At 41.5% G+C, this 12,483-nt stretch overlaps 1 protein-coding gene across 3 annotated transcripts in view; it reads right to left on the reverse strand.

The window, feature by feature from the left end:
• Nucleotides 1-1,309: 1,309 nt before the first annotated feature.
• The window catches only part of LOC126298892 (probable medium-chain specific acyl-CoA dehydrogenase, mitochondrial), a 213,427-nt gene continuing 202,253 nt past the window's right edge, over nt 1,310-12,483 (reverse strand). For 2 of the 3 annotated variants that reach the window (XM_049990429.1, XM_049990428.1), the window contains exons 10-11: nt 5,355-5,525; nt 1,310-1,642 (exon numbers count right to left, since the gene is read on the reverse strand). In XM_049990429.1, coding sequence (XP_049846386.1) covers nt 1,493-1,642; nt 5,355-5,525 — 321 coding nt within the window. In that variant the 3' untranslated portion in view covers nt 1,310-1,492. The remainder of the gene's footprint in view (nt 1,643-5,354; nt 5,526-12,483) is intronic. The other variant, XM_049990430.1, reaches the window with a different exon arrangement.

A 12,483-nucleotide genomic window follows, 5' to 3' on the forward strand; every position in this document is an offset into this window, starting at 1 on the left:
AATATACATAAATGACCTGGTGGATGACATCGGAAGTTCACTGAGGCTTTTTGCAGATGATGCTGTGGTGTATCGAGAGGTTGCAACAATGGAAAATTGTACTGAAATGCAGGAGGATCTGCAGCGAATTGACGCATGGTGCACGGAATGGCAATTGAATCACAATGTAGACAAGTGTAATGTGATGCGAATACATAGAAAGATAGGTCCCTTATCATCTAGCTACAAAATAGCAGGTCAGCAACTGGAAGTAGTTAATTCCATAAATTATCTGGGAGTACTCATTAGGAGTGATTTAAAATGGAATGATCATATAAAGTTGATCGTCGGTAAAGCAGATGCCAGACTGAGATTCATTGGAAGAATCTTAAGGAAATGCAATCCGACAACAAAGGAAGTAGGTTACAGTACGCTTGTTCGCCCAATGCTTGAATACTGCTCAGCAGTGTGGGATCCGCACCAGGTAGGGTTGATAGAAGAGATAGAGAAGATCCAACGGAGAGCAGCGCGCTCTGTTACAGGATCATTTAGTAATCGCGAAAGCGTTACGGAGATGATAGATTAACAAAAGCCCATACCGAGCTACTGAGCGTCTCTCCTGCAGAGTCTTCCACTGGAGTTTAAGTTTCGAGAACATACCTTCACCGAAGAGTCAAGCAGTATATTGCTCCCTCCTACGTATATCTCGCGAAGAGACCATGAGGATAAAATCAGAGAGATTAGAGCCCACACAGAAGCATACCGACAATCCTTCTTCCTTCTTTCCACGTACAATACGAGACTGGAATAGAAGGGAGAACCGATAGAGGTACTCAGGGTACTCTCCGCCACACACCGTCAGGTGGCTTGCGGAGTATGGATGTGGATGTAGATGTAGATTGAAAGTCACAGAAGTTTGCTTCAGTCTGACATCACACCCAAACTGAATATTTGCTTGGAGGACTCAAATGTATATTCAGCTGTCATTCCTTTTTGCCTTTTTCGTAAGGAGGTTAGGTAGCGTGTAATATTCTGTCGATAGCATTCTCATTATGAACTGATAACTTGTTGAGTTGATAAAAGATTAAGAAGAAAATCAGCAATAGGTCTGCATTCCTCTGAAGTGAGTTACATTAATCATGCAAAAACTAAGCCTTGTTGGTCACCTCAGTGCTTCTCATGTTTTGCTTGCACCTGCATGTGTCACTTCTTAACCACTGTGTCACTTTATTTGGTAAAGACACTGAGTTCATGCTTAGGAGAAGTAAAAGGTATATGATTTTATATTCAGTATTTTGTAAAATACCTGCATGTAATACACAGAACAAGATTGAAACTTGTAGAAATAACTTTATTAGAGAGAGATAAAAAATGCCAATGTACATTCAATAAGTGAATTCATAATATTTGACTAATGAATTTGAATTTCTTGATTTTTCATTGTCTTCAACTTATATTAATAGCTCTTCATTCTGCAGAACTTTATTTTCAAAGGAATTTATATGTAAAATATTCATGATCTTTGCTTAATTTTATCGAACATTGCTCTTGATATAATAAGACGCTGTATCTGAGATGTTCCTTCATATATTTGAAAAATTTTTGCATCTCTCATCAGTTTCTCCACAGGGTATTCACTATTAAATCCATTTCCACCAAAGATCTGAAAAACAGAAATGTGTCAGACTGCAGATTTACATAATGGGTTACAATGTTCTATTAGAAACACTAGATAAATATCAAAACATTAAAAAAAGAAAAATAAAGGAAACACACACGCCATGAAACCTTTATTGTGAAATCTTCAGTTTTTTGTTTCAGTCCTACAGTAACCACTCTCACAGACTTACTATATATTTCTAATTTGTTTTGCTGTCTAAAAAGGAGTCACAATCTGTTTTAGTTGATGAGTGCAAAAAATGCAATGTGTAGAAAATTTCAATGATTTGACTTTCCTGTCTTTTCTTTCATTTCTGGAAGAAAATTTTCCATGTAGAGTAAGACAATCTACAAAATTTGCACAATATAGGAACAATGGGCAAAGAGTATAGAGTAAATTTCTTGAAGTCTGGTGCATTTGCATCATTAAAATGATGGAAAAATTATTTTTAAATAACATTTCAAATAACATTAATTGTATCTTGCATGCAAGCTTTTGAATTCTTAAATCCCTGTGTACCAGTTTCAGCTCAATAGCTCACTACATACACATTGCAAGCATATCAGTTTATGTATACTATAAACAACACTAATGGGACGTGTTAGTCAGTGTATTCTTCATAACTTCAGATGTTTGCCATCCGTAAGGGACCCTTAAAAATATACTGTCGTTTGACTGTTGCATAGATTCTCCAGTGTGAACGATTTATCTAAAATATGACTGTGCTCATGATCAGGCAATAAGTTTGCTAAGTAGCAAGTTAGTTCTCATAAGTTAAGAGTTCTCCATTCTTGTATTTCATTTATGTGACTTGTTAAATGATTACTGCTTTCAACAGTCAGTTTTAAATTAATGGTGTGCTAGGTTAATGTGTAGCTGATCAACTGGCATTTACTTTAAGTAATTTCAGTATGGTAAGTAGAGTAATAAGCATTCCTGGTGTAGATGTGCTATCACTGTACAACCTCGCTCGGTGGGCAAGCTGAGTTTCAAACTGGACTTGCTTTTGGGAGGACAACGGTTCAATCCCACGTCCGGCCATCCTGATTTAGGTTTTCCGTGATTTCCCTACATCACTTCAGGCAAATTCTGGGATGGTTCCTTTGCACGGCCGAATTCCTTCCCCAATTTCAAACTTCCTAACCTAACCTGAGCTTGTGCTCCGTCTCTAGTGTTTACATCCTGTCGACAAAGATGTCATTAATTTCCTCCTCCTCCTCCTCCTTCTCCTCCTCCTCCTCCTCCTCCTCCTCCTCTTGACCCCCTTTCTCCACATGATATACTGTGATACACGGCTGAAGGGCAAAAGGGGTTACAGGGGTGCATTGGGAACTCAAGTGGGAATCCCTGGAGGGATGGTAATACTCTTTTACTGCCACCTTCTTTAAAAGAATGAGAAAATTTAGAGAGCCGGCATTTGAATCAGACCACAGCACAAACATACCTTTTATGTAAGGACCGTGTATATTGGATACGATAAATTGGGCTCATCTGGAAGCAAAGAGAAAGTCGTTCCTATCTTGCTCTATCTGCAAGTGGAACAGCAAAGGAAATAACTGCAAGCCACTGCATGGTGCATGGCAGGGAGTGCCCTGTACGGCTGTTGGAGTATCTGAGTCTCCATGAACACCTACATATGTAATTCTCTGTGCATGTGCAGCATGAATATAAAAATAGGAATACTGAACAATACAACTTATTAACAAATTGATGAAAGTTCAGTTACTTTCCTAGTAACTTGAAGGCTATCCAGATAGTAACCTCTGTTAGGTTATAAATAAAATAATGGAATAATTGAAGCACATCAGACGGACTTGTGTTTATGGATTATCAGCTTCACAATTATATGTAGCTTAACTTTCCTGTTTAATAATAACCATTTTTAGCAGAGTACTACTAGAGAATCTTAAAACTTTGTTCATTGTTATTGCATATTGTCAGAGATATGGGGAAAAGAGATGGAAATAAAAAAGGAGCAGGAGGTGGACAGAGAGATACAGGTGGGAAGAGGACTGGGTAGCGGCAACAGAAAGATGGGAAAAAGGAGAAAGTGGACAGAGAAATGGGTAGGAGGAGATCAGGATGTATATCCAATTACCATACATGTTAGATGTGTGTGCTTTCTGATTTTTTTTTTGTTTTCAATTTAACCAGACTGTCACACCAATGTCTGGTTGGGGACAGCTAATGAATTGATAAAACAGGTAATTGTAACTGACAATAGTCGTGTGTAAAGGAGGTCACACTGGTGGATTAGTGAGCCTAGCAATGCAATGCTTCACAATTGCTAAATATGTATGCAAATTGGATACACATTGTCTTCTCCCCCCTCCCCCTCCCCCCTCCCTCTCCCCCCTCCCCCTCCCCCCTCCCCCCTCCCCCTCCCCCTCCCCCCTCCCCCTCCCCCCTCCCCCTCCCCCTCCCACCTCCCCCTCCCCCTCCCCCTCCCCCCTCCCCCCTCCCCCTCCCCCCTCCCCCTCCCCCCTCCCCCTCCCCCCTCCCCCTCCCCCCTCCCCCTCCCCCTCCCCCCTCCCCCTCCCCCTCCCCCCTCCCCCTCCCCCCTCCCTCTCCCCCCTCCCCCTCCCCCCTCCCCCTCCCCCCTCCCTCTCCCCCCTCCCCCCTCCTTCTCCTGCCCCCCCCCCCCCAGTTCTCAAACAAGGAATCATTGGCAATGACTAATACCAGCTTTGTTCTTTGAGACCTCCCTTGAAGCTTCATCCATCAGGATAGTACTTTCAGTGACATTATTCACATAGTTTCAGTGTCTACAGATTCTGAATCCTCAAACTTTGTACTTGTAATCTTACCTAATTATAGCCAATAAGCCATAACTTCAGTTTTCTACTAAAATTGACTGTGCTATTTTGTTTTCTTCCTGACACAGTTATGAACAAAATTTTTTGTTTAAAATTATATATAAGGGGAGAGAATATGTAAGGGAAAGCAATTTGCCTAGTGTTTAATTTTTTTCCCCACTTTTTCTCACATTCAGTTTAAACTGCTCATTTTCACATCACAGTATAGCACAACATTTTCTGTCGGTTTTATTGACAATGGCAGGGTATTTAAACAGAAAAAGTATACTTCTTGTTTGATAAATATTCAGATGGACAAAGGCTGTATATTTTGTTAGGGTATCATGGAATGTTCTTGTCCTATGTTCTTGTCCTATGTGCTTGAAACTTTTACAAGGTTTTGCTAACCATATTTCCTCTATACATTATGTACCACATACTCCAATAAACACTTGGTCTATCTGAATATTTTTTTGTGTATCATGTAAAAATCTGAAGTCTGGCAAAGCCTATGTCTGTCTGAACATTTACTTCAGATTTTTACATGATACTTTGTTACCAAAAATATTTGAAAGTTCTTCATTGATTTATTAGTTTTAAAAAGTGGACTAGTGTATATACAGTGGTATAGATAACCTTTTAATTTGGAAGTTACCATCAGAGTGGAGCTACATGTAAACACTATGGGGTTCAGAGATGGAAAATAAAAATAGATTTAACACAAGAAAGTGTTACGAAATACCTTTCATTCACCAAAAACAGAAAACTGATTCCTTCATCTGTAACATAAATCTAAGATACTGAATCAGCACTTGATGATGATGATGATGATGATGATGATGATGATGATGATGATGATGATGATGATGATGATGATACAAGAAAAGGCACAGTCAATTTGCCACGACAAACATAAATACCTGCACAGCATCTGACGCACACTTCTGGGCTACATCAGATGCATAAGCCTTAGCAATAGATGCCAGGTAGGAATTCCTTTCACCTTGATCTGAAGCCCATGCAGCTCTCATCCATGATAAGCGAGCTGTTTCAACACCAATAGCCATATCCGCAAGCATGAAAGCAACAGCCTGTTAACAAGAAAATTTCCTTTTTTGTTATCAGTATCAATCATGCAGAATATCAATTACTATTATGATCTGCGGCATTTAATCATTATTACATTGCAAATGCCTCTTTCCCATAGACTTTCATGCAGAAATCATAATACTTAACAGTAGCAACGTAATCACCCATTACTACTACTTATTGGTGGAAAAATGGGTGAAAATAAAGACTAGGCTAAAAATTTGTCAATTTGGACATTAACTATCGGTAATGAATGGTGAGCTAGAAGCAATGGGCACCAACATTGCAAATAACAATAATTTCATGTTAAGTTATTTGAAGAAATAATTCTTGGTAAAACTTTCATTCATTGAACGTTAGTGTCAGTGAAACTGATATTTTTTTCTGTAAATATAACTGCAGTAGCAATTTATTTTTCTGGTTATGTCATTATTTTGTAATCCATGCTGCAAAATTTTTCATGTAATGAGTGTTAAATCTGAGCAAAGGTAATTTATAGTCTATTTATTTCAGGCCTTAGTCTGTGAGTTATTAATGGGAGATAGCATTATATTCTTAAGTTATTCCTCATGAAAGTTTCTTATTATCTCTGTGACAGAAGATCATGTGCCATAAAAACCAGATCATAACAGCACAACTGTTCTAAAAAATAAGAAAAAATCCTAGATTTGTCTTCTTATAGAACTATCAGTTCCTTACTAGTGGAGGAGAGAAGTTGGAAGATATTAAAAGGGTGGGGCAGTTCATCCAGACATCAACATGAAGGGTGAGACACCAGACAATATATGCCAGCTTCAGTCCAGAGATGTTGAGGAGAAAGTGAGAAGTTAAGATGAATTAGAGGAAGGTAAATTAATAGTGCAGTTAAAAACAAGGGAAAAAGAGAGATAACGTAACAGAGAGAAATGAGGGGAAGAGAATGAAGATGAAAAAAATCTAAAGAAAATGAGACAAATAAAATAAACTCCATTAACACATTTGCCTCTTTTTTTTCAGTACTGTATTTTTTATTTACTATAAGTACAGGAAGGTTTTGAGACATGAGACTGTAGTATCAGGTGATAAGATCCAAATGGCCCCCATGTCTAGTCATGCTGTAGAGGATGTCAGCAACTGAGTGCCTGCTAAAGGGACCCCACAGCTGCTACACTACATGAGCTTTTTGAATCTTCCCATCTGACAATAGTTTCCCTAAACTCAGGATGCAAGAATGCATTGAGGAGCAAATTTAATTCCTGAAGGGTGTCTGGTGGGAATAGTAAATGTGTTAATGGAGATTCACTTACAGAGTATATTGAGGTGGGTGCATATGAGCTAGCATGGGTATCACAGTGGAATTAGAGCACTGATGTCCACATAAGAACCCCTGGGATAATACTATTGCCACTGGCAGGTAAATACCTGGGTAGTGCATCTACCTATGCAAGGCCTTGCTCATGCCCTTTGTGGTAACCACCTCAGTCCTGGCACTAGCTTCGTTTTCCATCTGCTTAGTTACTCAATGTGACCAGTGTGAGTGATTACTCCCCCGTAGATAGAGGAAATGGACCATGTAGGGACAAGCACAGACCAACAGAGTACAGTGCAGAGTGTCTCAACACCAAGAATGAATTACATGTGGAGTTCCAGCTTCCTTGGCTTTTAGTTAAGCCACCATTGACTACTGCAATTCCAACAGGCACAGAATATTGCTATACTAATGTCACACATATTCAGATGCAAAAATAGTGATGTAGGACATTGACATGTCTGACGTTTTTCTTTTTCATAGCTTTAAATTGTGGCCACCATGGGCTCAGCAAATTTTTTTTTTGAAGTGTTGGTAGGAGCAGTTACAACTCAAGTACCAGAAACAAAAGCTGCCACAAGCTAATACGCAAGAACTGCTTAAACAAAATACGGAATTGCTCTGTAGTGCTGGTGGCAAGCCAGTAGCCAACACTGAATCATCCACCACCACCACCACCACCACCACCACCACCACCACCACCACCACCACCACCACCATCGGCTTCTAAAAACCTATGGGAAGGTGGGAGAATCCCCTTCACTACTTCCTGGTGCACTGCCAGGTAAGGTGTATTGTCAATCAAGCTGATACAGGTACCTTGATATTGTCCAGGAGTGCAGGATTGACAAAGTTAAGGTTCTCAATTTGATACAGTCGCTCAAGCGGTATCATCAAACCCATGTGGCTATGACAGTTCTGCACAGGCTCCGGAGAGCTTCAATCTCACGAGCACGCGCACGCGCTCACAGGATAGATCGCTGACCTGCCAGGTCTCTCATACAAGTGTCTGCATGTGATGTAGCACAGTGAGGTTGGGTGTTAAACTGTCTCACTAATGAGGGATGTGGTTGTCCAGTTGTGTCCCCAAGGTCCAAAGTAGGGCAGGTGCCAGAATTAGAAATTTGTGGCACATGTGCCCCCTTATGGTGAGCCAGGCAGCCTTGACCAATGCTGGGCATTTGTGTCCTGATGCCATTGCTGATTTGAGTGCAGTGACATCATGGCACTGCCCACCTTCATCTACATCGGGTTCATTAAGTTCAAGTTACTGACAGCATCCTACTTCCCACTCGCAGCATTCTTTGGGTTCTGAGTATTGCTCTGCTCCTGCACTTGTTTCTGCACTTGTTTCTGCACTTGTTTCTGCACTTGTTTCTGCACTTGTTTCTGCACTTGTTTCTGCACTTGTTTCTGCACTTGTTTCTGCACTTGTTTCTGCACTTGTTTCTGCACTTGTTTCTGCACTTGTTTCTGCACTTGTTTCTGCACTTGTTTCTGCACTTGTTTCTGCACTTGTTTCTGCACTTGTTTCTGCACTTGTTTCTGCACTTGTTTCTGCACTTGTTTCTGCACTTGTTTCTGCACTTGTTTCTGCACTTGTTTCTGCACTTGTTTCTGCACTTGTTTCTGCACTTGTTTCTGCACTTGTTTCTGCACTTGTTTCTGCACTTGTTTCTGCACTTGTTTCTGCACTTGTTCCTGCACTTGTTCCTGCACTTGTTCCTGCACTTGTTCCTGCACTTGTTCCTGCACTTGTTCCTGCACTTGTTCCTGCACTTGTTTCTGCACAAGAAAGTTGGCAGTCCTGTCATTTGGTGTGTGTGTGTGTGTGTGTGTGTGTGTGTGTGTGTGTGTGTGTGTGTGTGTGTGTGTGTGTGTGTGTGTGTGTGTGTGTGTTCAATGGGACTGTCCCCCATTGATATGTAATATTTTTATTATTCCTTGTTACTGTAGTGTTATCTTCAAGCTGTGAGAAAGGACATGTGCTCCAAGGTGCGGAAGCAGAGACGATGCTGAGGGCATATTGTTACATGAAGTAAACCATAAGGTTAGAGCCTTGCGAAAATGCAGACACCCCCAGACATGGTCCGAGGGCACCAATTATTATTCAAGGGATTAATATTTAACATTGAACTCTATGTGTCATCTAGATGCTGTAGTAGGTTGCCACAGTAGAACTTTTTAACCAACAGGCACGTACTAGCTTGATACCAGCCCTGAGAACAGCAACATCAGTATGCTTAAAGGGGTTAGAGGGCAAAAATGCCAGACTACTGTTGACCTATCAGTCCCTACTCCAGGGAGCCTGAGGGGTGGGGCTAAATGGTGTCTAACAATGTTGCAAGCTTTATTTGGCAGAGCAGTTAGGAGCAGTAGAGGATACCTGAGTCCGTCTTAGGTTTAGCTTACAGCTGAACAATCTTGATACCAAAGGCAGAGATGTGACTACAGTGGCACTAACTACATCATGATTGGCAGGCACCTGCAAGAGACCTGCAGGATTGGGTGGGTGGCTTTAAGTGGGAAAAACAGTGCCCCCACACAACTCTGAGAACTCTTCAAAACCCCCCACATTCCGGATTTTCGCAGACTATCCGGATGCTGAATCCGCATCCATTGACTTCAAGTGAGTGTGCAGACTTACATGGAGCTGGACCGAAGCTGGAGTACCACAGTGAACAGACTTGCGAAACAAAACTAGCAACATCTTAAGACAACTTAATCACAGTAGCAAACACATACAACAGAATCCAGTGTGGAAGTCCCAGGAGTGGATGTTTGTTTATTCCAGACAGGACTAACTAATACACTGGAGGCTATTTCTAGGGTCAGAAAAAGTATTAATAATGCTGTTACTGAATGTGACAATCATTTCAAAACCCTGTTGGTTGACAGCTCGTTGTGGCAGCTCTTTGACAAAGTCTCACCACATGCATTTATAGGAAATGCCTGTACCAGTATTGGCTCAGAAGAAAACAATCAATTGCCTTCACTGTGAATTGTCCTTCTGCTCTATATACTGCTCTATATACTGCTCTATATACTGCTCTATATACTGCTCTATATACTGCTCTATATACTGCTCTATATACTGCTCTATATACTGCTCTATATACTGCTCAGTAACCCCCTTGTCTCCCTCTCCCACCTATGTCAGGACACACGGATAGCATATGTGTGGTATGCCACAGGGTAGGCAATTTGGCAATGCTTTGTGGTAGACAGTGAGCCATGGGGGCATTGCCACAGTATATTCTGCTTACCCTGGTAGGGTATGAGTGACAGTATCCCTAATTAACTTAGATACTAATGCACTCTTGACATAATGGTCATTGGAACAGGAGGCTGTTAAAGTTTTCTTGTAGTATGCAGTGTGTTCCTTTCAGGGGGCAATGCTTCATCTCTGCATGCTATAAGAATGTGGAACAGAAGCCTATGTCGCTAGAAAAATCATCTCACCCAAAAATGTTTTACTAAATTTTTGGTTTCTACATAGTTGACAAAGGCCAACGGCCTTGCTGTACGTGTAACACAGGTTCCCATCACACCACCAAAGTTTTTATTGCTCAGTGCCATTTTGGGATCTACCAGTGGAATTCATGGTGCAGATGAAATTCCAAACGGCAAATAATCAATCAACTACATTTGAAGCAGCTGATGCACGGCAATTTCGGTTATGTGAACTACTTTGCCTGCATATATCATATATGCTCCTCTTGCATGGACTTCATGACCCAGATGTCATCAGTTTTCCTAGGCCTTCTGGAAAATGGCACAAAACAACTATAGTTTCCAGGTTGCAATGAAGGGCAAATACAAATGTTTTGACACATGTGATATGGGAACCTTACTTTTGGTGAAACCCTCTTAGCTTTGCATATTTTTTACAAGTAGAAGATATTGTTTGTTTTTAACTTAGGAATGCGAAAGCTGGAGCACCAAGGTGTGAAAAAAAATAGTCTCTTGATTATTATGTTGAAAAACAATTGTTGAAAAGCTTACACTTTTGCCTATCTTCAAAGCCGAAGAAGCCCCCACCAACCCATTGAGGAAGTGTGTGACATCTGATGGGACTTCATCACTCTTCAAGTGTTAGCCCCCAGCAATTATCACATCTTCCTCAAGCTAAAGGAACTCTTAGGTGGCAAAGTCTGGGCTGTATGGGGGATGAGGCATAACAGTCCACCCAAATTTTTTTTTAAAAGCTTCTGTTTTTGATGTGGGGTTAAGCATTCTTGTGAAGCACTACTCCCTCCATCAGTTGTCCTCTCTGACGAATGCCCAAACTCCAGCCAGTGTTTCACAATATTGTTGCAGCAGAAGCTGAGTATTGCCTTAGTGTAGTGGTTATGATACTAAACTGTTGCGTGGAGTGTCATGAGTACAAAACTCACCTGGGCTGTGAAATTTTAATTTCTATATTTGGTTCGAGTACATTCTAGAAGTATCCAAAAATGTCAAATCTTTGGCCAGAACACATACTGTATGTATACAGCTACATAACATTCCAATACAGAGGCAGTTTGCTTCATGCTCTTGTATGTGCAAGTGCTGAATAAACCTTTAAGTGAAAATAGCGTTTGACTCCCAAGTTCCAATACCTGGGGCCTCTTCCAGAATGTCAGGTAGAAGAAAGTGTTTGTGGCAAGAAACCAGAGTTCAAGCAGTATTCATCATGCCAGGACAGAACCAGTGTCATTCAGCTAGTTACAGTGTGTCATGGATAATGTGCACTATTACAACAGATCGCAATCTATCGGAGACAGAAGAACAGGATGTGAAGATGACAGCAAATGTTTGCCACCACATGAGACAGCCATCACAGAACCCAGAAGCCTATGGCCAAGATCCAAATAAGTGGTTATGGGTATATGAGCGTATAGCCAAATTTAACAAATGGCTAACGTATTTTTCTATTTGGAGGTGTCATACCAAACACACAGTCACTGCCAAGCAATGGTATGAGAACGATGAGAAGTTCACAAGCTGGGAAGTATTCCAGGCGGAACTGCACAAGTCTTTCGGCGACACACAATGACAGAAGTGCAAGGCTGAAGATAAACTGCATGGCACAGCGTCCAGGAGAAACTACAGCAGCCCCCTGTAGGTCCAGGAGTTAGAATAGGACCAAGGTATTCCTGCCTGTCATACGAGGCAACTAAAAGGAGTTTCACACGTTTTGGCCTTTGTGATGGTTCCCTGTAGGGTTTGACCTCCATTCATCAAAATTTTCCTGAAGAGTGAGCCAATTGGGGAAGGACACCTTACGAGGTGCATTGTGTCACTCTTGAATTGATATCTTTAGCCCACTTCCTCGTTGTCGCATTGTAGTCATGCCCAGTCTCCATCTCTTGGGCAAGGACACCTCCCTGGGTGCGTTTACCACCATGCACTATGCAATGTCGATTTCTGCATCAACGATGACCATGGACTTCTCTACACATGATATCCAGCATGGTAGCAAGTCTGGTCATGAGGCAGCATACGTGGGGAGTTAATGGCACAGGCACCAGCAGAGGGAACCCTGTGTGTTGAGGAGGGGGCCACCATGTACCCTGTTGGTTGCAAAGGGATAGATGCCCATCTCCCTGCGACATCGGGACTTCCAGCAATGGCCGTTCTGCCAGGTGGCCTTTGCTGAGGCTGGGTGGTGCCCGTGGGGAGGTCCC

The sequence above is a fragment of the Schistocerca gregaria genome, chromosome X (assembly GCF_023897955.1).
Source record: "Schistocerca gregaria isolate iqSchGreg1 chromosome X, iqSchGreg1.2, whole genome shotgun sequence".
In the NCBI taxonomy this organism is placed as follows: domain Eukaryota; kingdom Metazoa; phylum Arthropoda; class Insecta; order Orthoptera; family Acrididae; genus Schistocerca; species Schistocerca gregaria.